Source organism: Xiphophorus couchianus, chromosome 6, assembly GCF_001444195.1.
Source record: "Xiphophorus couchianus chromosome 6, X_couchianus-1.0, whole genome shotgun sequence".
In the NCBI taxonomy this organism is placed as follows: Eukaryota; Metazoa; Chordata; class Actinopteri; order Cyprinodontiformes; family Poeciliidae; genus Xiphophorus; species Xiphophorus couchianus.
The window spans coordinates 18,990,537-19,014,498 of NC_040233.1; the positions used below are offsets into that span (position 1 = coordinate 18,990,537).

The 23,962-nt window shown below is 38.0% G+C and overlaps 1 protein-coding gene across 3 annotated transcripts; it reads left to right on the plus strand.

Annotated features, from left to right (window-relative positions):
* The first annotated feature begins 283 nt into the window (after nt 1-283).
* On the plus strand, nt 284-22,670 carry emilin2a (elastin microfibril interfacer 2a). Of its 3 annotated transcripts, none has more exons than XM_028020572.1 (9): nt 284-563; nt 1,046-1,171; nt 3,111-3,298; nt 3,440-5,377; nt 17,611-17,946; nt 20,529-20,582; nt 20,980-21,039; nt 21,199-21,348; nt 22,078-22,670. In XM_028020572.1, exons 1-9 carry the CDS (start codon nt 391-393, stop codon nt 22,389-22,391), a joined length of 3,339 nt encoding a protein of 1,112 aa, XP_027876373.1. In that variant the 5' UTR covers nt 284-390; the 3' UTR covers nt 22,392-22,670. The 3 variants fall into 3 exon arrangements, with proteins under 3 accessions (XP_027876373.1, XP_027876374.1, XP_027876375.1); XM_028020573.1 differs by having other exon boundaries at nt 21,226-21,348; XM_028020574.1 differs by lacking the exon at nt 20,980-21,039.
* The last annotated feature ends 1,292 nt before the right edge of the window (nt 22,671-23,962 follow it).

Below are 23,962 nucleotides of genomic sequence, written 5' to 3' on the forward strand. Positions count from 1 at the left end.
ATCCCTGGCTATGAATATCATTAGCACCAGCAGAACACGCACCTCTTTCAACTCCTAAGCACATTACCATGTTATTCATCAGTGAGGTGTGAGTTATTGGCTGATAACTGTCTCCGAGGTGGCAGCGAATGGTGTCCCCTAAAACAATCAGCCCACGACTTAAAAGAGTAATGTAATTAAAGCCAAGCAAAGAAATAAAAGTGTCAGAGAAATCTGGGTGCGTTCCTTTGGAGGAGGGTGTAGTCCCTGAACGTCACTCCCACAGAGTTGCAGTGACTGCGGACTTCCCCAAAGTTCACTTTTTGGAGTTCAGCTGCAATGCAACTTTAGGTTTTGGCCGCGTAGCGCACAATGATGACAGGGTATCGCCTAGTTTATTTTTAAGCAAAAATGCACATGTTAGCACGTTTGTTAAATAAGAAAAATAGGCACCAAGAAATGGACTGGCGGTGGACTGTTTTTACCCTGATCCTAAACTTTCACTTCACCTTTGGGTCCCCGTCTTATTATGACTTATTCCACAGGTCTGCGCACACTGGAGCGGTCCACAGACACAGAAATAGGTGAGTGGCGTGTTTTTCTATGCTTTTAAGACGAATGTGTTAAGCTACCTAGTCTATTTGAGACATATCATATAATGGAGGTTTAAAGAAAAAAGGTGTTAATTTTCTGCGTAGCTCCAAGCCAATAAAAATGCGATAAGTTTCAAATTTCTGACTGGACACCAGGTCTGTGAATTTTTTCTGCCTCTTACGTTTCAAACTGTTGTCTTTCACTGCAGTTTTATCAGGCTGCTCCTAAATGTGGCTCCACTGTTTCAAAATAGGCGATAAGAGCTAGATAAACGCTGGAATGCCGCAGATTACTCCTGTATCTCATCAGCAAGAGAGTAAACGTTTAGTGATATAAAGTAGAATAAATAACATATTCATGATAAATAGCTTAAGGGGAGGGACCTTTTAGTAGAAATACCTTACACATGTGGTACTAATTATGTTGCTTTCTTTAAGCAGTATCTCTAACTTCTGTATACCTCCATCCACAGGAACTGGTGCGCCTATGTGGTGCAGAGGAACGTGAGTTGCGTGGTGCAGGGGAATGGGGCGAGCTTCCAGGAGCCTGTGGTGGCCCCCTGCCCGGCCTATCAGCCCGATTGCCAGCAACAAGTGACGTGAGCATCCAGGGAGCAGAGAAATGGGGGTTGAGAGTGAATGTTGTTTTTTTTAGATATATAAGGAACACTGGAAGCAAAATGCTTCGTTGAAAATCAGCTAGAGGTAGAAATATTAACATTTGCTGAGTAAAAACCAAACAACAAAGTAAGTTGATAAAACCAAGCATGCATGACATCCCTCCACCCCAACAAAGCCCAACTAAGAATGCAAGAAGACATGTGGGGGATGTGACAAAATCACAAGTTAGACTCAATCTCTTTAATAATCTTTTTTGTGTACTATAGAGGGATCGCTTTCATTTTCATTTGTAACAGGGCACCCAGTTTATTCCTGTGGTTTGAAATGCAAATCCTAATTCCCAGTAAATACATTATAATTTCAGAACAATAATTAATTTAAATCGACAATACTGTGATACAAGACTTTTATGTACAACTCAATAAATACCACTGTTCATGGTGTTGGAGATAAAATAATCTCTACCAGTAAACGCAAGCAATAGTTGAGATGATTTTCTGGAAGATAATGTGTCACAACATAAGGATATGATGTTCTGTGAATCATTTTCAGTTCAAAGCACGTGCAGTCTGTGGTTTAGGTTTGTGGTCCACTTACACAAAGAGATGCAGCGAGGCCCTGTGATGTGGAAATGTTTCCTGGAAGATGATCGCTGTTAAGTCACTGGGCCGCAAGTGTCTGCGCAAAGTAGCAAGCGAGTTTCAATTTATCTTCAGCTAAAATGATATTTGACTTCACATTGATGATCAGAGATGAACTATGAATTGATGTTGCTGCACAGGTTTTCATTTTTTTTCTGCTACCTAGAACATTCTTATAAGTAAGTGTTGGGAGGAGATGAAGAATTTTTTCAAACATAATTTTTCCAGATGTTCTTACGTGACATGACCCCAGCCTGCAGAGAAGTGATATCATCTAATATTTTACTTGGGAACATTTGTTTGGCCTGGAAAAGGTATTTTTTCAACAAATACAAAATGCAGGGGACACATAGGGGATAAATGTTTCCAGGAAAATTAATAACAGCAACAGTTTTCATAATTTGAATTGCAAAATATCCTTAACATGGGAAGGAGTTCTATTTGTACTCATAAGTCTAAGTTTCCATTTGGAAATGTTAAGGACTCCCCCTGAATTCAGGATTCTGAATGGAGAAGTTGGACGTCGAGGGCTCCTATAACTCAGTTGCGTATAGCCACGCATGTAAAATGGAGTGAAGGTTATAGCTATAATCTATTTATTAGCCGCTTAGATAAAGTTGGATTATAATTCACCTGTTTCACCAGATTCTATAAAAACTTCCTTAAACTAGGATGTTTATTTCTAATATAAAACGCGTCAAGGAGGTTTCAAAAGACAACAGAATCATGTAAAATAAATATAAATTTTGAGTTTTGGCTATTTGTATTTCTCCACCTATATTTTGATTACTTATTTTTTATGCTAAGTTTAAACTCTCTAAGGTTTGAATGCCTCTTTGCCATCTACTTTATATTTAGCACTATCAACTGATTCACAGTTAAATTCAAATTCAGATTGGGACTGTGACTATACTGCTTCATACAGCTGATATTACTTTCAGTCAAAAGAAACATGTTTGAGAAATGTAAAGATTTGGCCAAACAATTTTGGGCTTAACTGTATGTGTGTAACTTTAGCTTCTAAATACATAAAATGGAAAGAAATACATTACTAGCTTGCATTACCAGTGGTAATTAACACCAAAACAGTTAGTAAAACCCACTGGGTTTTCTGGTTTGCACTTAGAATTCGGGTCTGGTTTCATTCCCAGTTTCAAGCTCCAACAAATCAAATGCACCCAACAATTTTTTTACAAAAAAAAAATGCAGATAGTCTCATTTTGATGTTGACATCTCAAAATGCTAAACATGTTTATGATTTTCCTTTGCATTACAGATACCAAACAGTGTTTAGACCCACGTACAAGATTGCTATCAAAACAGTTACTCAGCTAGAGTGGAAATGCTGTCCTGAGTACAGAGGTCCCAACTGTAAGGATTTAAAGCCACCCACAGATCGGCAAACAGTGCAGGGAGCATTGTCTCTCCAACCAAATCCTGGATACTCACCCAGACACACACAGAGTAAGAAATTTATTTTCTGTTCCACTTTGAAAAAGAAAACTCAAGAAATATGTTTATTTATTGATATTTTTTTATAGAGAACATAGGCAATGATGCACTTTTTGATTGATTATATTTTTATAACATGTCGGCTGATTATAGGGGCCGAGAGGAGGGAGACTCCACATTATGAGACTCAACATGGCGTCACGGATAAGGTGCGTTTTCTCGAACGTGAAGTTCAGCGTCTGTCCCAGACGGTCTCGGATCTTCAATCCACTTTAACAGGATTAGCCACCAACCTCCGCACAGACCTTCAGGACGACACAAAAAAGATGCTGGAGACACTCCTGAACAACATGCGTCCTCCAGAAACTAGCAGCAATGCAGAGGAAACTCCAGTGGTAATAGACGGGCATCAGGCAACCAGGGGAGGGATTGGTGGAGAGAAAACCCTTGAGAAAATTGAAGCTCGCTTAGATGATATTGACAATGCTCTGCGAAACAAGGACGAAGCTTTGGAAGATCTAAGGGGAATCTCATTAAGTCATGAGGGGCAGATACGTGTCTTAATGGATGCCTCTCAGTCTCAGACTCCAGCCATAGCTGATTTTGAAGGCATACAAACCTATGTTGATGGAAAAATTGAAAAACTGAAGAAGGAGCTGGACGAGAATGTAGAGGAACAAATGGTCAAGTTACAGAACCTTTGTAATGACAAGATCTCGGCAGTGCAAAAGACTTGTGAAGATAGCCATGACCAAGTTGGTGTGAAGTTGAGCAAGCTTCTGGAGAGCAAAGAGGCTGACCTGAGAAAAGAGATCCAAACAATACGTTTGAACATGGCTGCTTCAGATGGGCCTGTGCAGACTTCAAGACAGACAGAACCATCTGAAAAGAAGGACTACAGCGACCATAAAGACATATGGCGCGAAATTGATCGCATAGCAGAGGCTCATCGAATCCTTAATGTCCGTTTTGACAATGAACTAGGTCACTTATCATCCCTTCAGGAAATTGGTGATTTAGGTGTACTAATTCAAGAACTGGAGGCACGTGTGAATATTACTGAACAAAATGCAGAAACTCATTGTTTCTACATTGAAGATAAGCTGACACGGATAATTGCAGATGAAGTGGAAGCACTCCGGCAATTGCTGGATCAGCGCCTGATCACAGCTGAGGACCAGTTCACAAACATCCTGGTGGAAATGAGCAACAACTCCTTCCCAAGAGTGTCTGGCGACTCGACGGCTGCCCTAGAGACAGAGATCAACAATAACAAACTCCTTCTGAAGGGGTTGAATCAGAAAGTTAAGGCTGTTGAAGACTTGTACTCTGCTGGATGTCCAGGCTCTAAAATTATAACTGATCAAGGTAGAATTGCATTCATGCCCGGTCGTGTAGAAAACATTGTGACGGACCTGAATCGTTACAGGAATGATTTGGATGTTCTTCGCACAGATGTAAGTTCTAACACACAGAAGCTCCAACAACTGGAGAATCTTTTTATAAGACAGCCAGTTGGAAATGAGAGACAAGTAAAGACCACAGAGGATTTCCAAAAGGGACTGATAAATCTCCAGGATAATGTTCTTGCTTTGGCTGATGCAGTTACTGGGTTAACTGACTCCATGAGTAAATCTAAGCAGGATATCCAACATATAAGCTCAACGTGCTGTAATGCAGAAGTAACTGGCCGTGGAATGCCATTACAGCCCAACTTAGCTTCTGTTGATGGCACCAGCCGTCAGATACAAGAGCTGAAGAACAGACTTGATACACTTAACACACAGGTATCTTCTGAACTGAACAATTGTAGGCAAAATACTGATGGGATCTCAGCAATAGGTGGACGTGTAAGCCGCCTCGAAAATATTTGTGGAAGGTTGGATGGAGTTTCTCTTAACATCAGAGAATTGAAAAATGGACTGGAGCAACATGTTGGGGGCCTGCAGAACTGTGTCCAAAGGATGAACGTAACTTGTGGAAATCATGGAGCAGAGATCACCTCACTGTCGAATTCCTTGCGGAAACTCCAGGCACAGATGTCCATGATAACTAAGCATGTTTTGAAGGATGTTGCTGCTAAAGAGCCAGGTAAGAAGTCTTTTTGATAGCATCACTGGTATTATTTAGGATTTTTTAAAAAGGAATTCTGACAAAAAAGTTCAATATATCAATTTTAATGCCAATCAAAATGATCTTTGTGAAAGTTTAGTAAGGTGGTATGATTTATTGATATTATGTCAATGAGCTATGTATAGTTGGTTGATTGATTGGTATATATTTCGAAAAAATGTTAAATGTAAATGTATCTCTATATATGGGTTGGGTCACACAGTGGAACAGTTGTATTGGCAATACTGTTGCCTGAAGTCTTTTTGTATGAAGTTTGCATGTTCAGCATACAAAACAGATGACTGTTAGGACCTCTCAAGGTCACCATCAATATAGTGCCTCTGACCACTATATTCAGTCACTTCAGATAGTGGTCTTTACAATCCTACATACAGTAGATAAGCAGTATGAACAATGAATGGGTGATTTTGGTGTTACAGGTAGGGCCAACCATAGACCTAAGACAGTGAATACTTTAAATACAGTGGACTCCTGGTATTTGTGGGTAATTGTGGTCCATGCTTATCATAATATGAGCCATTTTATAGCACAATCAAGCAGCTATGTTTCCTTCAGTTGGTAAAACAGTGCTGTGTATGCCAAACATGACTTAAAACAACTTGGACTTCTTAATTTGATGCCTTATAATTGAGAGTCTTTCTTGTATTGCCAACAACATTGCTGCAGTACTGAGCTTTGGTAGTTCATGGTAGTTGTCCGTGAACATCCCAATAAATCTTTGCTTATCTGAGCACTTGGGTTGGAGGGATTCAAAGACATTGATTCCAAACACACCATCAAAACCAGATTTATAATGAATAAAGCAGACTAATAGTACTTTTTATCTAATCTTTATCTAATAGTGGCTCTGACCTTAACCCTGTTGGACATTTATGAACAATGCTTTAAAGCAGTGTTTTTTAATCTTGGTTCTCAAGGCACACTGTCATGCATGTTTTAGGCATTTCCCTGCTCCAACACACGTGATTTCAATTGATGGCTGATTAACAGGCTTTTGCAGAGTTGCTGTCATCTGAATGGGGTGTGTTGAAGCAGGGAAACATCTAAAACACGCAGGTCAGTGTGCCTTGAGGCCCAGGGTTGAAAAACTGTTAGTTAAAATTGGTATGTTTGTCCCTGCAAACATGCCAACCACTTTAAATAAGCTCTGCCAGTTCTGATAAGAACAGTGGACAAATACGTAGTCAAAACTAGGCCATGTGGTTTCTCTGTAACTTCCCAAGCAACATTTAACCAAGTATTAGTGGAGATATGTGTAAATATTTAACTCTATATAATTTGGACTCTTTGTAGTTTTGAGAAATTCCACATCACTCTTAAATAAACAAAAGTTTTTTTCAGATCCGTTTTTTAAAAAGCACATTGTTAATTATGAAGACAGATTTACATCATTTTTATAGTACTAACAGAGAGAAAGAAGATTTAACTTATTGTCACCATAGAGCTATACGAGCTATGCGTAGACAACAATATGCCTCCTGGATATAAAGAGGGACATTTTATGCAAAATGCATACCACAGCTTTAACAATATAATCATTTAGGAACTAAATGACAGTTGTATCTGTGTAAAATGACCTTACTAAAATAGTTAAAATGATCAAAACCTATGTATTTATCTACTACTGGCAGTAAAAAATATTACACATTGTATGTTTGGCTCATTAGCCAGTTGATATGATATGATATGATGACAGTAATTGGCTTGAGATTATGGCCCATTTTTGTCTCTTGAACAAACATTAACAGTCAAGTGCGCAGTAAATACCCCCATTAGTGCAGTCAAGCCAGAAATGAATCAAATAAAATGAACAGTTTTATCTAGAATAGCAGTCTTTCTCAGCTTTCTCTTTTACATCCAGCATTTAGATTTATTAAGTGTGATTAACATCTGTGTAAGCACAAATCTTTCCTCAAGATAATCCTCCATGTAATGCATTCTGCTTTACTTGGTTTAAATGCTGCACTGGAAAAGGAAATGATCAGATCTTGTGAATGGCTGCAGGGTATTTCCCATAGTGGGAGGGCGTGAGTTCATTGGGCCTCCTGTGTTCGCCCCGACTGTGTCATTCAATATGTCCTGACAGCATAAAGGAGAGGCCCGACTTCCTGTGACTTGTGTTGGGTTGAATTCATTTGTTTTATTATAGGAAAAGAGGTAGATGAATAGAAGGATGTAGTTTTCACTACTATTGATTTTTCCCTTCCTGCTACAGTCTAAGTGCACAAGCAGACTGCTCTATCCTCTCTATCTCTTCAATGGCAGGGTTTCTTTTTTTCACCATGATGAAGGTTTTTTTTTTACTCATACCACAGTACTTTAGACCTTAACCTCAGTTCTGATTCTTCCAGTGCATACAAACATACATTAAACCTCCCTTCCTGCTCTTTTTCTCCTAACACATTCCCACATACCAACCTCCAGAGATTCTCGTAGGGTGATCTCAGTCTGATGCGTGGAATCTGGTCCTCATTAAGAGCCCTGACTCACTCACTGCTGAAGTCAGTCTTAAGAGAATGAGGAGAAGCAGGGCTCCACGCCCAGGACCAGATGCTTGAATTACCCTGAGATGTGATGTCACAACTGGGGCCCCTATCATCGGTGCCTCCCTTTATTACACCATCGGTCACAACAATAACTTGATGGTGAGCTGAGGAAAAGAAGTGTGGCAGATGGATGAATGTTTGTAGTGTAAAGGTAGCATTAATGAAGTTTATATTCCTTTCTAGTTTTTGCCAACTACAGATGGCTTCTGAAACTGATTTGATTTCATAACCTCTGCAGCTTTCCGAGATATTTGATCCAAACTCCACAAGTCATCTGATTAGCTGTGAGAGGTCAAACAAGAACAGCTCCTTCTAGGTCATATTCTTAAGTAACAGTGGCAAACGTATTCACACAGCTTGAACCTTCTTCTCAGCTTCTCTTTAAGGAATACCCCTCCAAAAAATATTTTAGTAGTTCATAATGTTAAAATGGAAGTAAAATGGTACATCTTTTTATCTAAAACGGAAAAAGTAAAGTGTGGTGGGCATTTGTATTCAGATTCCTTTCCTATAATACTCTCAAATAAATCCAGTTGCCTTATTAGTGAAGGGCTTTTAGAAGTTTCTTAGAGAACATTACTGAACAGACTGACTCAGAGACCAAGGATCACATCACACATTAAAATAATTTGAAGATTTTTTCCATTCTTGTGCTCAGTGTGATTGGCTAAAACTATGCTTATAGCTGAATGTTTGCATTTGACACAACATAACCTGTCTGACACTGCAGTAGTAGACCATCATAAATTAGCTAAATGATTGGCAAACAGAGGCTCTGCTCTGTCTAAATGTAGCAAACCTCTGACCTCTGGAGCTCTAAGATAAATTAACAGCAACTTTCTGTCAACTTGTTGCCTGGTAACTGGTTGTGGCCACACAACTGCGTGTAATATGCTGAAATGACATGGATAAGATACAGTGACGTGCGGTCAGGGGAGGCAGGTGAGGCAGTGCCTCACCAGCCATCATGGAAAGAAAGAAAATATATAATCATAAAGTAATTTAAATTGTTATATTCATCCGGTGGTTTGTACTAAAAAATATTTATTTTTCATGTAGCTTCACCAATTTCGATTTTTATTTGTTCAAAATCGCTGAATTTTCTTATTTTCCCATTCAAATGCTTGGAAGCGATGCCGGTGAGGCAGCAGCGAGCTCTGCCTCACCTTGGATTGCGCAACCCCTGGCTCTGCGCTGGCTGCTAAGCGGAGAGAGCATGTTGCTGTACGGCGTCAATAAAATGGTTTAAACAAATTTAATATGTGAACTTATTTCCAATAATTTAGCTTATGTATATAATGTACAGTGCTTTTTGTCACCAACTGTGTTTGTGTAACGTGTTTCGTGTAATGAGCGATTATAAACGGCAGAGAACAGGTTCGAGGTGAGGCAGGCAGTTCTCTTGCCTCATGGCAGGGGGCGCTCAAGATCCCAGACGTTCGTCTTGTTCACTCCTCAACTGCCGAGTAAGTGACAGCGAGCTAGGCTAAACGATTCGGGAAGCAAGTCAAGTGCAGCAATAGATTATAATAGAGATAGTGATTTTTTTCCTCTCGCTTATCCCGACTTTCGACATGGATGACTACATTACAACACTAAAAAGGTTTTCTCAAGTGGACTTTCAATCGAAGCAGGTAAGACAGTAATAACATTTATTTTGTTTTGTTTTTTAAGGAAATGTGTGTTTTGTGAGCTACAGTTTGTATGTGTAAGAATGCAGAAGTGAAACAACCTGTAAACTGCTGTCAATCTATGCATCTATTTGCAAATCTGATTCTGATGACGTCAGTGCCTCACCAGCTATGAACCTCACCGCACGTCACTGAAAGATATTTTTACCCAATGTTAACAAACCCTGCACTATATTTGAATTATTTCAGTGTAAGGAAGCTGACTACAATTTTCATTTTCTATTTATGACATAAAAGCTTTATAATAGAAAAATCATATTTTGTATTATATGTGCAGCATGACTGGTTACAGGTCAGAGCACTGTCATTAAAATAAAAAGTAAACTATAGAGTTTTTAAAAATATATTTTAACAAACATTGTAACAGATGAGTATATCCAAAAAAAGAACAGTAGGTGTCAGATATTGCCTAAACTTCCTAAGCTTCTTAAAAGTGATATTAAAAAAAAAAAAAAACTGTGTCCTGCATCTCAAACAGACATCAAAAAGCAACTGATTGTTATGTTGGTGTAAGAACTTTGTTACAAATTAAACAGTGCTTAAATATTTGCTGCCATATTTGTTCTCATTAATGGTGACAAAATGATGGCACCTTCTACTTTGGCAGGTCTGTCTTCCGTTGCTCCAGCTGGTTTTATACATTCCCAATTTGAATGTGGTGAGTGTAAACCTGACCCAATACCAGTAAATCCTCATTGCTTTACCTCCATCTGTAGCAGATCTTTCCAACCTTTCGGGTTTCACCCTTTCAAGTTTATGGCAAATGTTTGGCTCCCACCAAGTGGAAAGTTTATGCAGGAAAGAGGGTGTGTTTTGTTTTTTGGTCTCTTGTTCACACCCCGATTTATGTAAAGGATGTAAAGGAGTCACAGTCACGAAAATGTAAAAAAAATAAGCCTCTATTATTTTCTAGCAAACAACCAACTCTGCCTGTAGCTGGGCGGCAGGAGACACTCCATGGTGTTACACCCAGTGATCCTTTCCATAGCATCAACAATGCTGTTTTAACAACCCAAAAATGGAGCCTAGTAATCTCTCTGAACGTGGCATAGTCCAGCATAAAAATTTGCACCCTTTAATCCTCATGACATAAATACCACAAAACAACTAAGTGACATATGTCCACCACTAATGCCTGTATGTGCATATTCAACACATACCAAAGTTATATTGGAAGCACACCTTTAATCCTAATAATGACTTAAATCCACCTAAAAACCACAACACAAATAAGTGACATATGTCCACCATTAATGCCTGCATGTGCATATTCAATACATACCAAAGTCATATTGGAAACACAGCTTTCAAGTTGTTAAGCAGATAACTCTAAGCTTTCTACCAGAGGACATAGTCAACTAATTTATCAACTAATATCGACTTGTTTTACTTCCAGTGCTCATTTGTAAAAAGTAGAACAAAATACATTATATTATGCACAATAAATAAACTTTAACAGGTGATCAATCTATTTTTTTTCTTTAGTAAATAAGACAATGTTGTTCAAAACATCTAAAATCAGCATGTTACTTTGGTCAACAGTTGGAATAATTGGCTGTTCTTTTAAATGTTTTTGTTTTAACTTTTATGTTAATACTATGTTACAGTGGCATTTTAATCAAACACTAAAATCATACTTTGCCGCATTAGTACTAGTATTGTTCTTTGGGCAGCATCCTGAACTTTGAAAAAGTGAAAAGAATTTCACCTTCTGAACTTGTTTACCATGCCTTGGGCAATTCTGGAGTATCAGGCCACAACATAGTAGCTATGCTGATACCTAACCTCTGGCACTATTTCTTAACATACCTAAGAAAATAAAACTTACACAAGTCCTTTGAGTGTAATTATCTGTTTCTTGTTCAAAAAACAGTGCAATGCAATGTGTGGTTCAAAACTCCGTGGTTTCCTCAAGCTTGGAAAGGACAAAGTTTGAACAGAGATAAAATATCCACAAAATTTCCCAGCTCTCAGGGTGTGGTGTTGGTTTCCTCTCAGTATTTGAGCTCATGTTCTCCACGCAGTCATATGATGACCTCGAGGAGGTTTAGAACAGTTGAAGCGTTGTAACACATAACTAAAAGATTAACAAGAATAGCCTTGCTCTGTCACAGTGTGACTGCTGGATGAAATTCTGTGACTTAAGTTGCAAAATGTTGGCACTGCTGCAGCTGCAGATGTTTAATTCTGCCCTGACAACATGAGTCTTTTAGTGTTTTCCTCTTCCTTGAGGTTTACCAAAAGGGGCTCTTTCTGCATTTACACTGCTTTGCAAAAGTGTCCACATCCATTAAGTGGTACAGCATTTTGTAACTTTACAACCACTAAAATCAAGAGGACTGAGATTTTGGGAAATTGGAAGATTGGTACTTGGGATTTTATGCGATAGCCTTACTCACAGTAGAGCCTAATTCTTAATTGTGAACTGAAAGAAAAAATGATAAATTATTTATTTTTAAGAAATCAGAAAAAAATCATAGAGTGTAATTATCTGTTTCACTCAATAATTTGACCTTTTTTTGTTCAAATTACATTAAATGTTGTTTTAATCATTATTGTACAGCTACAAATTCTTTGGTCATTCTTCGTAAAATAACAAAATCTCATTTACATTAAATAGGGAGCATTTGTGAATATTATATCAAAGCACATATCAACTGCATTTTGTTTGGATTTATTAGAGTAAATTTTATTCTAACAAAATTTAAATTTTATGTTTACTCTAACATAAAACTATGTTAGAGTAAACATAATTTTGCAAGGCACAGTAAATATTTAAACATTGAAGGTATCGGAAATAATCCGAGACATTTCACTGTGCAATCTATTAAAGTATGTTTTATGCATTTTAGTCAGTTTCTCTAGTTTTACAAAGTGACGAATCAACCTTTTTGTACTTGTTTGATCCTCAATCAGCTTTTTTTTAAAAAGCACTTATCTCTTTCTTTCGGTCTCTCTTTACTGTCTCACCAGTCTCTGTCTGAACTCTTTTTCTTTTCAATTTGTCCTTCCAGCAGCGCTAGAGGACTTCTCTTTCTCCTCTCCCTCCACTTTGTGCTGTAATAGTATATTGACAGAGGAGGCCATCAGTAACCCAAAAAGAAAAGCAGGGATAAAATAAAGGCTTTGATTTCATGGATCAATGCTTAGCAATTGATCACTCTTGCTTTTTATTGGACAGACAGGCAAAAAGATTATGTGTCTGCTGTGATGAGGAAGTACAAGAAGCGCAAGACATAAAAGCCTCTTTGAAGTCAAAGGGTGTCTGTTGGGAAAGAATGGAAAATTGTATTTGACAACCCCCCTGTGACACACACACACACGTACACACACGCCTGTCCTGTATATATTTAGGCACTACCAGAATTTTGAGGAGCTCTTTGACAGCAAGTGTTTCCCTGGTGAGGTATCTAAAGCTGAGAGGTGAGGTGTTTCCATTTCTGACCCAGGAGCCCATCTGGAAGTCTTCAGAGGAGAAACACACACACCATAGGAGACAGTACACAATTAAAGCTTGCCGTCATTAGTGACATTGCTGGAAAACAAGGGGTGGAGGATGAAATTACGTCCATGTGCACAGCGAGAAATTAGAATAAGAAATAGAAACACGCATTCCGGACTGTGAGTGATGCCGCATTGTATTTCTGTAAGCACCACGCCCTGCTCTATGGCCAGACCCTCGAGACCGTTTTCCATTGCGCGATCAGTCTATCTAATGCAATAGTTCTTGTTGCTTTTACGCACTGCTCCACACTCACAAGCTGCCACCTAATTCTGAGGAGGCGCAAGTGACGAAACCATCCATCTCCCCCCTGCTCTGTCTCGCCCCTGAATGTTAACATCTGGTTCTGTGGATGCTTTTCTATGTATTTCAAACTGTTGTGCCTCTCTCTCTGTGTGAGTTTTTTTTCTCTTTTTTTTTCTAACTCTGCGGTTGCCCCCTCAGCGAGAAAAAAACAGACTGAGAGCTCATGGGAAATATGCACTCTGGCAGTCGGTATTCTGAAGGAGGCACGGGGAGGAAATGAGGAAGAGATTTCTGATTATCTCAGAGCAACATGATTGCTGAGCTTAATTTATTTCTGATTATACATGTGGCTTCTGAGTAGTTTGTGGTAACATTTGAGGGAAGAGGGGAGAATTTATTGGCAGTTGATGATTTTTTATTTGGTAGTAAAAGAGAACCTGGCAGGCTGCAATATAACGTAGTCTTAGATACTCTACGACTGATCTCTGGCTCAATTTACAATGAAATTACCTGTTACCGTTTGATTTATTTTAACATATCTGAAAGAGGAAGGGAAAAATCTACAGAATTTGATACAAATATTTATTTAGTGAGATGATCCTTTACACATAAAGGTCCAAAATGACATATCTAAAATACTATGAAAAAGATTTCTTTATCTATAGCCTCAATTTAAATCTATAACAACTTAAGTGAAAAGTCTTATGTCCATGTGAATCCAGCCCCCTTGACTCAGCATTTAGTATCACGTTTTACTGCTGCAGTTACAGCTACAAGTCTTGTTTCTACCAGCTTTGCACATATGATTGAGAGCGTCTGCTAACATCAGTTTTCAATTGTATCTAGGTCTGGGCCTTACCAGGGGCCTTTCTAGCACATACACATGTTTTATTCTGAACCATGACATGTTTTTTTTTTTGTCCTGTTGAAAGGTGAACCTGTGCCCAAGTCTCAACTATTTGGCATCTAACAGATTTTCTTTCAGAATTAGCCTGTATTTAGCCCTACCCATCCTCCCATGACCTCAAACAAACCTCACACTTACTCCAGTCCGACTCTATTATTCTATAATCATGTTGTGTTACAATGGAAATACCACATTCCCTGTTATGTATAATGATAGCTTTCAAAAATGTAATTTTTCACACTCCAAAATGTACATGTTTTGTCTTCACTAACTAGAGTATATTCCCTGTTTGCTATATTTCCTACATAACTTTTGGCTAACTTTAAATGGAACTTGTAGGGTTTTTTTTGTTTTGTTTTGGGGTTTTTTGCCAAAGGTGTAATTTATGCCACACTTACATATACAGTAGATCAAAGTTGAATTTAAGTGCATAACTGACAGCTTTCATGAGTGGCAACTCTAAACAGCTCCTCCAAAGCTGGTTTGGAGGAGCTAGTTACATCTTTGATTAATGCTCTCGGGGCCAAGGAGTCAGTTTAGCTGGACGGTTTTGTCTTTATAGTTTTTGAATATTGGTAATTTCTTTCCCTTGTTCTCATGATGTTCTTTCCTCATTAATATTCTAACATGTTAAGCTTTCACAGAATAGCTGAATATATAATGAGAACAAAAGTACACCTAGTTGGAGTCTACTTTGTATTTGACTTAAAATGACTTTTGGGGTATCGAAGAAAAGTGGGCTAAACATGAATACAGAGCACACTTTTTAAAATTATAATTCTAAAAAACAATTTCAATTTGAAGACCACATATAAATTTATTTCCCTTTCACAATCATACACTGTTTGTGTTGGTCTATCTAAAAAAAAAAAAATACTATTAAACACAGAATCCTGTGGTTGCAATATAACACATTGTGAAACAGTGACAGCGGTACTTTTGCAAGGCACTGGAACTTAATCTGTTATTTAAAATAATTGTCTGTTTTGTCGGCTTTTTTACTAAATTTATTTGAGCTTGAAAGCAGTGAATGATCAACTACAATAAAACTGAGCAGGAGAAGTTTCTAAAGCCCCAAAAAGCACATTTGGGTCTGTTTGTACAGAACACGTTCCAGACAAAGCAAAGACACACTCTGTGAAATTCAAAACTGATTTAAAACTAATCTCAAGCCAGATGGTTGGTTACACAGAACCACCTGGGAACTATTTGGAGAAGACCCTCTATGTTCGGCAAATACAGTGTATCATTGCAAGGTTTCATTGATTTAGAGCGTGGATGGTGGAGACTGTTTCTAAATTTAAAATTCTTGCCCACACCAAGTGATGGAAAAGCTTTCATCTTTAACGATGATTATGCAAAAACACTCTTTTATTTCCGGTATAAGGCATTCATTAAGAACGCTAAAGGCAGCCGGTGTTGACTGTTGTTACACTAACAGCTTTCTACAGTTATGATGGATTGTCCATAACTTTTATGATTATATATTTCTTTAACAAATTCTACATAAATATTTTTTTCAAATTGTTGATTTAATGTATGTAAAACAAAAAAAACAGCACCAGGTAAAATTACTAATTAATAACTGGTAGTTCAACATTTCTCAACATTTTGATTAACAAAAGGTTTACCATAAAACTTTGGTTACATTTATTTTGTAGGAATTGTTAACAGTGCCAAGGACTGTAATATAGGTCATTTTATAACATATTATCATCTTATAATTTCTTTTCATTTTTTTCCCACTCATTACATGGACTAAGTGTTTGCATCTGTCTAAAATCATTGCAAGGTGACAGTATGCTACTGCAATGAAAGATTAACTTATTTTAATGAAGTTTATATGTGTTTATCAGGGGTGTGAATAAGTGTGCCAGCAGATGCTTTGGATGCAGTAGGTTTTAGGAGTTGGTGTTAGCTGTGAATGTCAACATCTTGAGCTCCTTAACATGTTGCTTGATCCAGAGCGGTGGGGCACGCTGACCTGCTGGAAACCACAGATTGAGATAATTTGCATGAGTAATTTGACAGGAGGGTAAAAAGAAGAACACCTAAATGCTTTAGGGATTTCTATCTGTTATTGGCAGCTTTAAAGAGGTCATATTATACTTTTTGTGGATTTAACCTTAAGTTTAATCAACTTTTGTGGGGCATGTCAAAATGTTTTAAAAGTATTCTTCAAAGAAGAGTGGGCCGACATTTATCTGCAGAGATGTAAAAGGCTCATTCCCACTAATGGCAACTTCCTCATGGCAGCTGCTACTGGCAGTTATAATACTGCCTATTATAACTGACACAAGTAGTTATAATAGGCAAAATACACTTTCATTTCAGGCTACATTAGTTGGAGAGCTTCTTTCCAAGTAAATTAATTAATCCTTTAAAGTGTTTGCTGTTTGTTTTTTGTATTTTGTTAGGTTATCTCTGTCTGATGATAAAAATTATTTGATGGTCTAAAAGTTTAAGCAGACATTTGACAGAAGTATTTGGTACTGGAGTACATGCTCTTTTAGCCATAAGATGTGTTAGTTTTTCTTTGTCCTGTTATCAACACAAATGAATTACTTGCGTAAGCTGACTATCAGATGGTTTCTGTGTGTCAGCAGACTGCTGACTACCAGAAGCATGTGATTCGATGTAGAAAGTGGCCTTTGTGACTCCAGCTATGCAATAATATTTCCTCCATGCTGAAGCCATTGTTAAATTCCATGTAAGAAACAGTAGAGCTTGGCCGATGTGTGATATTTTAATATTTCTAGTTCACTGAATGCCATTACTTTATCTATTCTCAATATAATTAACATCACTCCCTAGTTCTCTGCAAAAAGCATCAAACAGAACAATTTATTGTAACTGCATTGAGAGAAAAGTTTCTCTGACCTCTAACTGTTAGAAACAGCTGGATCAGTAAAGAGATATTCAGAATATTTGTCCTCAGGACACTCACTGCTTGCTTTCACTTCAGACGACACTTTTGTGATGTCCTATTCCTTCAGGAGATCCAGGAGGCAGTGATGTTGTCTCCTTCTTCACTTGAACCTCCTTGCTTAGAACCCTTTTCAGTGCATGCTTTCATGAAGGGTAATGTGACTGAGAGGTGCAGTGATAGGTAAAACTCAGTATGTCAACTAAATACAAACTTTTTATTTGAAGATTCATAGGACAGGAGACATGTCCAGGGAGATTCTGAAGGATTCCTATTTTGTACATCTGCCTTTGTACTGGTTTGTAGGGAAATGCTTTCTGTTTAAGTGAAAGAACAAGTGAACTTTACATTTTCTGCTCTTTTGTTCTCCAAGGAATGACACTGAGACCAGATCGTCCCTCTTCTTTGCCTGATACATCTCAGAGAAGAGCCCAAATCAAACAAATCCACTTCCCCGTCATCATTCCTCCACCGTCCTCGGGCTCCAACCAGCCTACACAGGGCAACAAACACGCAATCAGGATCAGTAAACCAAACCAGCCATTGAATCCCCAGCATCCCCGTTTGCCGACGCTGCCTCTGGTTCCTGTAAGGCCTGTGGTGGAAACAGGAGAGGCCGGACCTCCGGGATACATCCGACGACTCAATGTGCGCAGAGGAGCCGAGGACTCATTGAGCAAACCTGTCCAAGGGTTTGCTGGAGCGCCAGGTGAGCTCTGCTGGGGTTAAAGTTAGGCTTATTGTGACATTACTGTCTTGTTTATTTTTTTTAATGATCACCTGACCATTTCGGGCTGAAGCTTAGATGGTTTGAACACAATCTAGCAGTGCCACAATTTGGTCAAATAAATATCAGGTGAATTGTTAGGAATATATTTTGCACAACCCAGATGTTTTGAGTCACATTAAGCAGTCAGCACACTGAGGTGAATGAATCTTTGTTTGTGTAGACAGAAGGTCTGCATTACGTTGCATGAGGCAGCATGCAACTTAATGCAGTTGCATGCTGCCTCAACGCATCAAGTCGTATTCACAAAGTTGCAACCAACCTCCTACGCCTTACCAACCACCAAACTCACTCACATAATAAAATAAGATGCTAAATGCCCACTTCTGAAGTCACTGATTAGTGGTTTCTGCTTGGCTCATGTCATTGCATGTGAAAAGGTGAGTTGAACAATCCATTTTACTTTCTGGATTGTTTTATTTACCGTTTTATTTACTATATTTCACACAGTAAATACAGCTTACTGTGTGAAAATACAATAAGCTGTATTTTCACACGTCGGTAGAAATTTAAATATTGGCATAAACATATTACATTTTTCTAAATAAAGCATCATCACACCATTTCACTATTTGTCAACTATTGTTACTTTTTGTTTGACTTCATAAAGAGTGGTGACTAATCTTAAATGTTCTGTTTGATCCTCTTTATTAGTACATCTGGTAATATGAATGCTTGTATTGCATGTAGGGTAAAGAAGGTATGTAAAAGAACAGGCAAGTTTTTTTAGATTATAGTTTTTTAAGCTTTAGGTAAGAATAAGCTGCATAGGAAAAAAAAATCTAAATCTAGCATAAGTGTACATGATTAAAAACCTACCAAATAATAAGTAAAAGCCTCTGTTTTAAATGTGAATTTGATCTTCTACTCCATCCACAGGCTTTACTCCCGAGTTCAGTTACATGGGGTTTGTTTATTTCTTCTGAGCTTGACATGCATAACACATAACAAGGCTATAAATTACATAACGTTATAAATTTGCATTAGATGTTCTGTCATCCCCATTAATTGTTCTTACAGCTTGCCCAGGGCATGTCAGTGCAGGCCAAATCCAATAAAATAGCAGACAACAAAAGGAAACAGACTTTGCTCTGGAGTTAATTAATGCATTGTAAATGCGTTGCATGGACGAAGTTTAAATAACAAAGGAAAAAAAATAAGACAAAGGCTGTGTTCTCACCTTTATCTTGTTTGGCAGTAAAGCGTAGAGAACAGCCTACATCAGTTATAATCGTACCTTATCGTGTGGGAGATCGAGTCATGTACTGCCAGTGAGCTTCAAAATCTTAACCCAAGAGACAAAACTTATTTTCAGAAATAACATTTCTTGTGTTTTACTTGTAGTTTTATGTTTATTTGGGGGCGAGGATTGTTCTTCTAGATTCTACAGAGTTAATATTCAACATAGTTAAAATAATAAAACATCTTTATTCATTTTTTAGATATAACTCACCAGGATTAGAAACTCAGCAAACTTAAGAATTTTATTTTTAGACGTTACATATGTTTTAATTTTAATTAACATTATTTCCTAACTTCACCCCACAGGTTAGAAAACATGGAAAACTGCTAAAAATTGATTATGAAAAGTCTGAAACAGAGAATCCAAAGGTAGAAATTAGAATATTTGACATGTTTCCATACCTCTTTAACATTTTCACATTTTGTTACAATACAGCCATACACTTTACTGCTTTTTATTGGGAACTGACATGATTGAATGGAAGAAAGGATTGAGTTTCAACATTTTCTACAAATAAAACTGAAATGTATAGCATGCATTTGTATACCCGGACGTCAAAGAGCTGCTGGAATTCTGCTGTAATTGCAGCTGCAAATTGTTTGTTGCCATTTATCTTTGCAAATAGCTCAAGCTCAGTCAGATTGGATGTACATCGTCAGTGAACATAAAGTTTTAAGATTGTTGATCAATCTAACTCTTGAATAGACTTTTATCTAGCATTTCACTGTAGCTCTGGCTCAGAGGCTTCACCTCTGTCTCAAGTCCTAAGCAGCTTCTAAAATGGTTTCTTTTTTTTTCTGGATTGCTCTGTGTCTAGTAGTTAATCTTCAGCATAGTTCCATCTTTATATGAACTCTTGCAATTTTCCATTTTCCTGCCGATGGAAGCAAGCATAATGTCACCACTACCCTACTCCATAGTGAAGGTACTGTATCCAGGATCATGTGCAGTGGTAGTTTGTCGTCACACAGTTTTCTGCATTACACGGAGACTCAATTTTTAACTTTATTTGAATTACTTTGAATTGGTTTGAGATGTAAAACCCAGATGAAATAGCATTAAGGTCCATAATTGTAAAGTGACAAAATATGTACCAGGTATGGATATATTGCAAGTGTTGTGAATGTTGTTTTACTTTTTCTACCATCTCTGGCATGATATTTAGACATGAAACCAAACTACTTCTGGCAGAAGCACCCTAACTCATCTCCGTCTTCAGTTGATGATAAAACATAATGTGTTTGTCATCTGTCTCTTCCAGGCTATCCTCCTCTGCAGTCTATGCCTTCCGAGCCTAAACCAGCCAGCCAAGGAGGTACGGCAGCTGTTACAGTGCATGCATCTGCAGCTTTTCTTTTACACCAAAGCAAAAAATAAATAAAAAAATAGCTGGAACAAAGCTGTGAATAATTTGTAGCCTGGAAGTGCGAGGGAGTGGGAACTGGATGTGTTTTTCTCAAGAAGGTGTGGGCAGATTGTGAAAGATTTTAAATTGTATGCAGGCACCCGGTACAAAGTTTTAAACTGGCTCTGATAACTGATTTTATTTAAATTATTATTGCAGATCATTCTCAGCTTGCTGTGCATTTGAACTTTACATTGATGCTGAAGAGAGAAGAAATATAAATAAAGCATTAATGAAAATAAAGATGCCCGTTTTCAAGTTTTCTGCACTTAAGATAACATTTTGACCACAATGTTTTACTTTGTAGCTACAGCAACACCAAAAGCGCATTTGAGCCCGGTGAATCCACATATATCAGAATCGCCAGGTAGTCTTTCTTCAAACTACCTTTCTATTTTAAAAAAATATATATATGTTGCATTTGTTTTCAGAGTTTAATATTGATCCCTGATATTGGGACTTGTTATAAGTTTATGATCAGGTTTATGTAGCAATATATAAGCCTGTGTCACTCTTCCTGATCTAGATTCAGTGAACAGCAGCATCTCTGCAGACCAGTTCTCCTTCTCTGCTGGCCTCACACAGAGCCCAACCTTCAGTGATGATGTTGGGCTCAACATCATTCTCTTTAACAAGGTGCTAGTCAACGATGGAGGACACTACAACCCCCAAACAGGTACAAACTCATGTTCACTTTCACCTCAGGATTTTTGGTTGTTCATAAATCAAACATTAAATTCTTGTAAAAATATCAGAAAGAAAAACTGTCACATCTTCAATGTCTCGGAAAAGTCTTGATGCCTCTTGAGCATTTTCTAACTTTGTCATGTTACAACTTCAAAGATCTTTAATTTAACAGTATCGGCACAAAGACATCTTAAAAAGCAAAAGACAATGCTCAGGCCAAAAGAAATTCAGGAACAGAGGACCTAATTCATTGGTGTCTATTGGTTATGACAGGGTTGCAAACTTTTGCTAACATTTTGGAACTCCAGACAACCACAGCGAGAGCCATTATCCCCAAACTGAGGTGAACCTTCTCAGAAATGTCCGCCCTACCCAAGTTAGTCCAAGAACAAATCAATGACTCATCCAAGGGGTCAAAAGAAACCCCAGAACAATTTGTAAAAATTTGCAGACCTCATGATTCCACAATGAGAGACAATAACCATTTATGTATTCTATTCCAATCCCAGCTAACCCAAAACAGGAACAATTTATCCTGTTTTAGTGTCAAACAGTAAGACAGAAGGTTAGCTTGTCTTTATTTACAGCGAATGTATAAAGTGTTGAGATGTGCTGGTCTTTATACAAGGTTCATCCACAACACATAACAGCATGTTGATGATTATTCAGTGAGTTTAAAAGGATCACTCTAATATTACATCTTTTTTCCTGTCTACAGGAGTTTTTACTGTTCCACACAGGGGCCGATACTCGATTTCAGGCTTGCTGACTGCAAAGCAGGGCGACTGGATAGATGCAGTGCTCTCCGTTTCAAACCGCAGTGTACACAGACTCAGGAGCTCAACCAGGGCCTCGGACGGTGCTAACTGCGCCTGTGGAGGAACCGTGTCCTTCAGTCTGATTCTACCACTGAGGAAAGGAGACCGTGTCAGTCTGGTGAGGACCGAAGGCCAGCTGGCCTCGACTAACTCCGGGGAGGTTCTTTCCACCTACAGTGCCATTTACTTGTACTCGCCGGCGGCCAAAAGTTAGCCAGAATGCAGTTGAGACGCTCATTATCAGACGCCCGGACTGGACGGAATGATGAAACCTTATTTTACACTGACTTGCTGGGATGCTGCAGATTAATATGCTGTGTTTTTGTGTGAACACTCCCAGTAATATGTTCATTTAAGAAGCCGTTACATTGCAAGCCACTAATAGAAAGACACCTGAGCTCAAGAGGCAGGGTTTGTATCTAATATATTGTTACAATGAAATTTTGTATCTATTGTGAATTGTTGTTTACCAATAAAATGCATAAAAACTTGACTTTTCTGTAACAACAAAAATGTCTCAAAAATATTGTCAGCTGACAATATTTGAGGCTCTTTGATATGGGCAGCTGTCCAGGGGAGCATGATAAAGAAGAGCAGAAATATAACTTGTTCTGTTGCGATTTCATCCCACCCCAGAATCTGCAAAGAATTTTAATTGGTTGGGATGGAAACTGAAGGAGTTCATCCATGCAAGACCTCTCATTGATCAACGAAGACTTGAAAATATACAAGGCAGAACTATAAACACCTGTGCCTTGCAAAAGTCTTTACATCAATTTTCATTTTTTTTCCACTTTTTTGTTTCTGGGAACTTAATTGTATAACATTATATAATGTACAGATTAAATTAGATTTAATCTGTCATTTTAAATCTGTCAATTTAAAATGACAGATTGAAACAAAGTTGTGCGTATTTGTTAAGTGGAAGGAAAATCGTACATAGATTTAAATTTTTAGGGAATTACAAATCAGAAAATCGGTACGCATAATTTTCTAGAATTTTCTTCCTACATAAAATTAGTGGAATCGGTTGTAAGCCGTTTAATTTCAAGGGTCAGGCAAAGGAAACAATCCAAGAAGCAGCAAAGAGGCCTGTGAAAACAATGGAGGAGATGCACCAATCCACAGCTGAGGAGGGAGGATGTGTTGACATGGCAACCATTAGCAGTGCACTCCACACAAGATGGGCGAAAGAAAAGGCAGAAGAAATCCTGTTTAAATAACAGCAGTAAACGTGTGCTCTGTTCAGATAAAACCAAAACTACAGTTTTGCTCCATGTGTGGCAAAGTCATTCAGGACATCATTTTCACTGTTAAACATGGTGGCGACAACATCTTGTGGGACTGCTTTTCTTGAGCAGAGACATAGATGTTGGTCTGAGCTGATGGGAAGATGGATCTAGGGGGCTCACTGTGTTGCAACAAAAAGAGGTTCTATAAATGGGTTTTTGATTTTCAACAAAAAATCCACTCTACAATGATTCTCTACTTGTGTTGTTCCTAGAGAGACATAAAGTGTCACAATGAGAAAAGTTTAGGAGTGAATACTTTTGGTGGGTATTCCAACACAAAAATAAGAGCCTCCTTTTTTCCCTACTGTGTACAAGATACCAAGAAAGAAACTGCAGATGATTAACAAATGTATTGTAAATAACATTAAGATAGAGAGATTGCAACATATTCTTTTAAAATGTCAAACTTGGCCGCCTTCAGAAGATGTTCTAAGAAAGACGAGGTTAGAAGGCAAAAATACTCCCTGGGAATATTGCGTAAAGTGGGTGTGCA

Coding starts and splice junctions, on each gene's coding strand:
- emilin2a (XM_028020572.1), top strand. CDS start 391: ATGCACATGTTAGCACGTTTGTTAAATAAGAAAAATAGGCACCAAGAA. Junction 1,172..3,110: donor GATTGCCAGCAACAAGTGAC/GTGAGCATCCAG, acceptor TTTGCATTACAG/ATACCAAACAGTGTTTAGAC. Junction 20,583..20,979: donor TAAACCAGCCAGCCAAGGAG/GTACGGCAGCTG, acceptor TTTACTTTGTAG/CTACAGCAACACCAAAAGCG.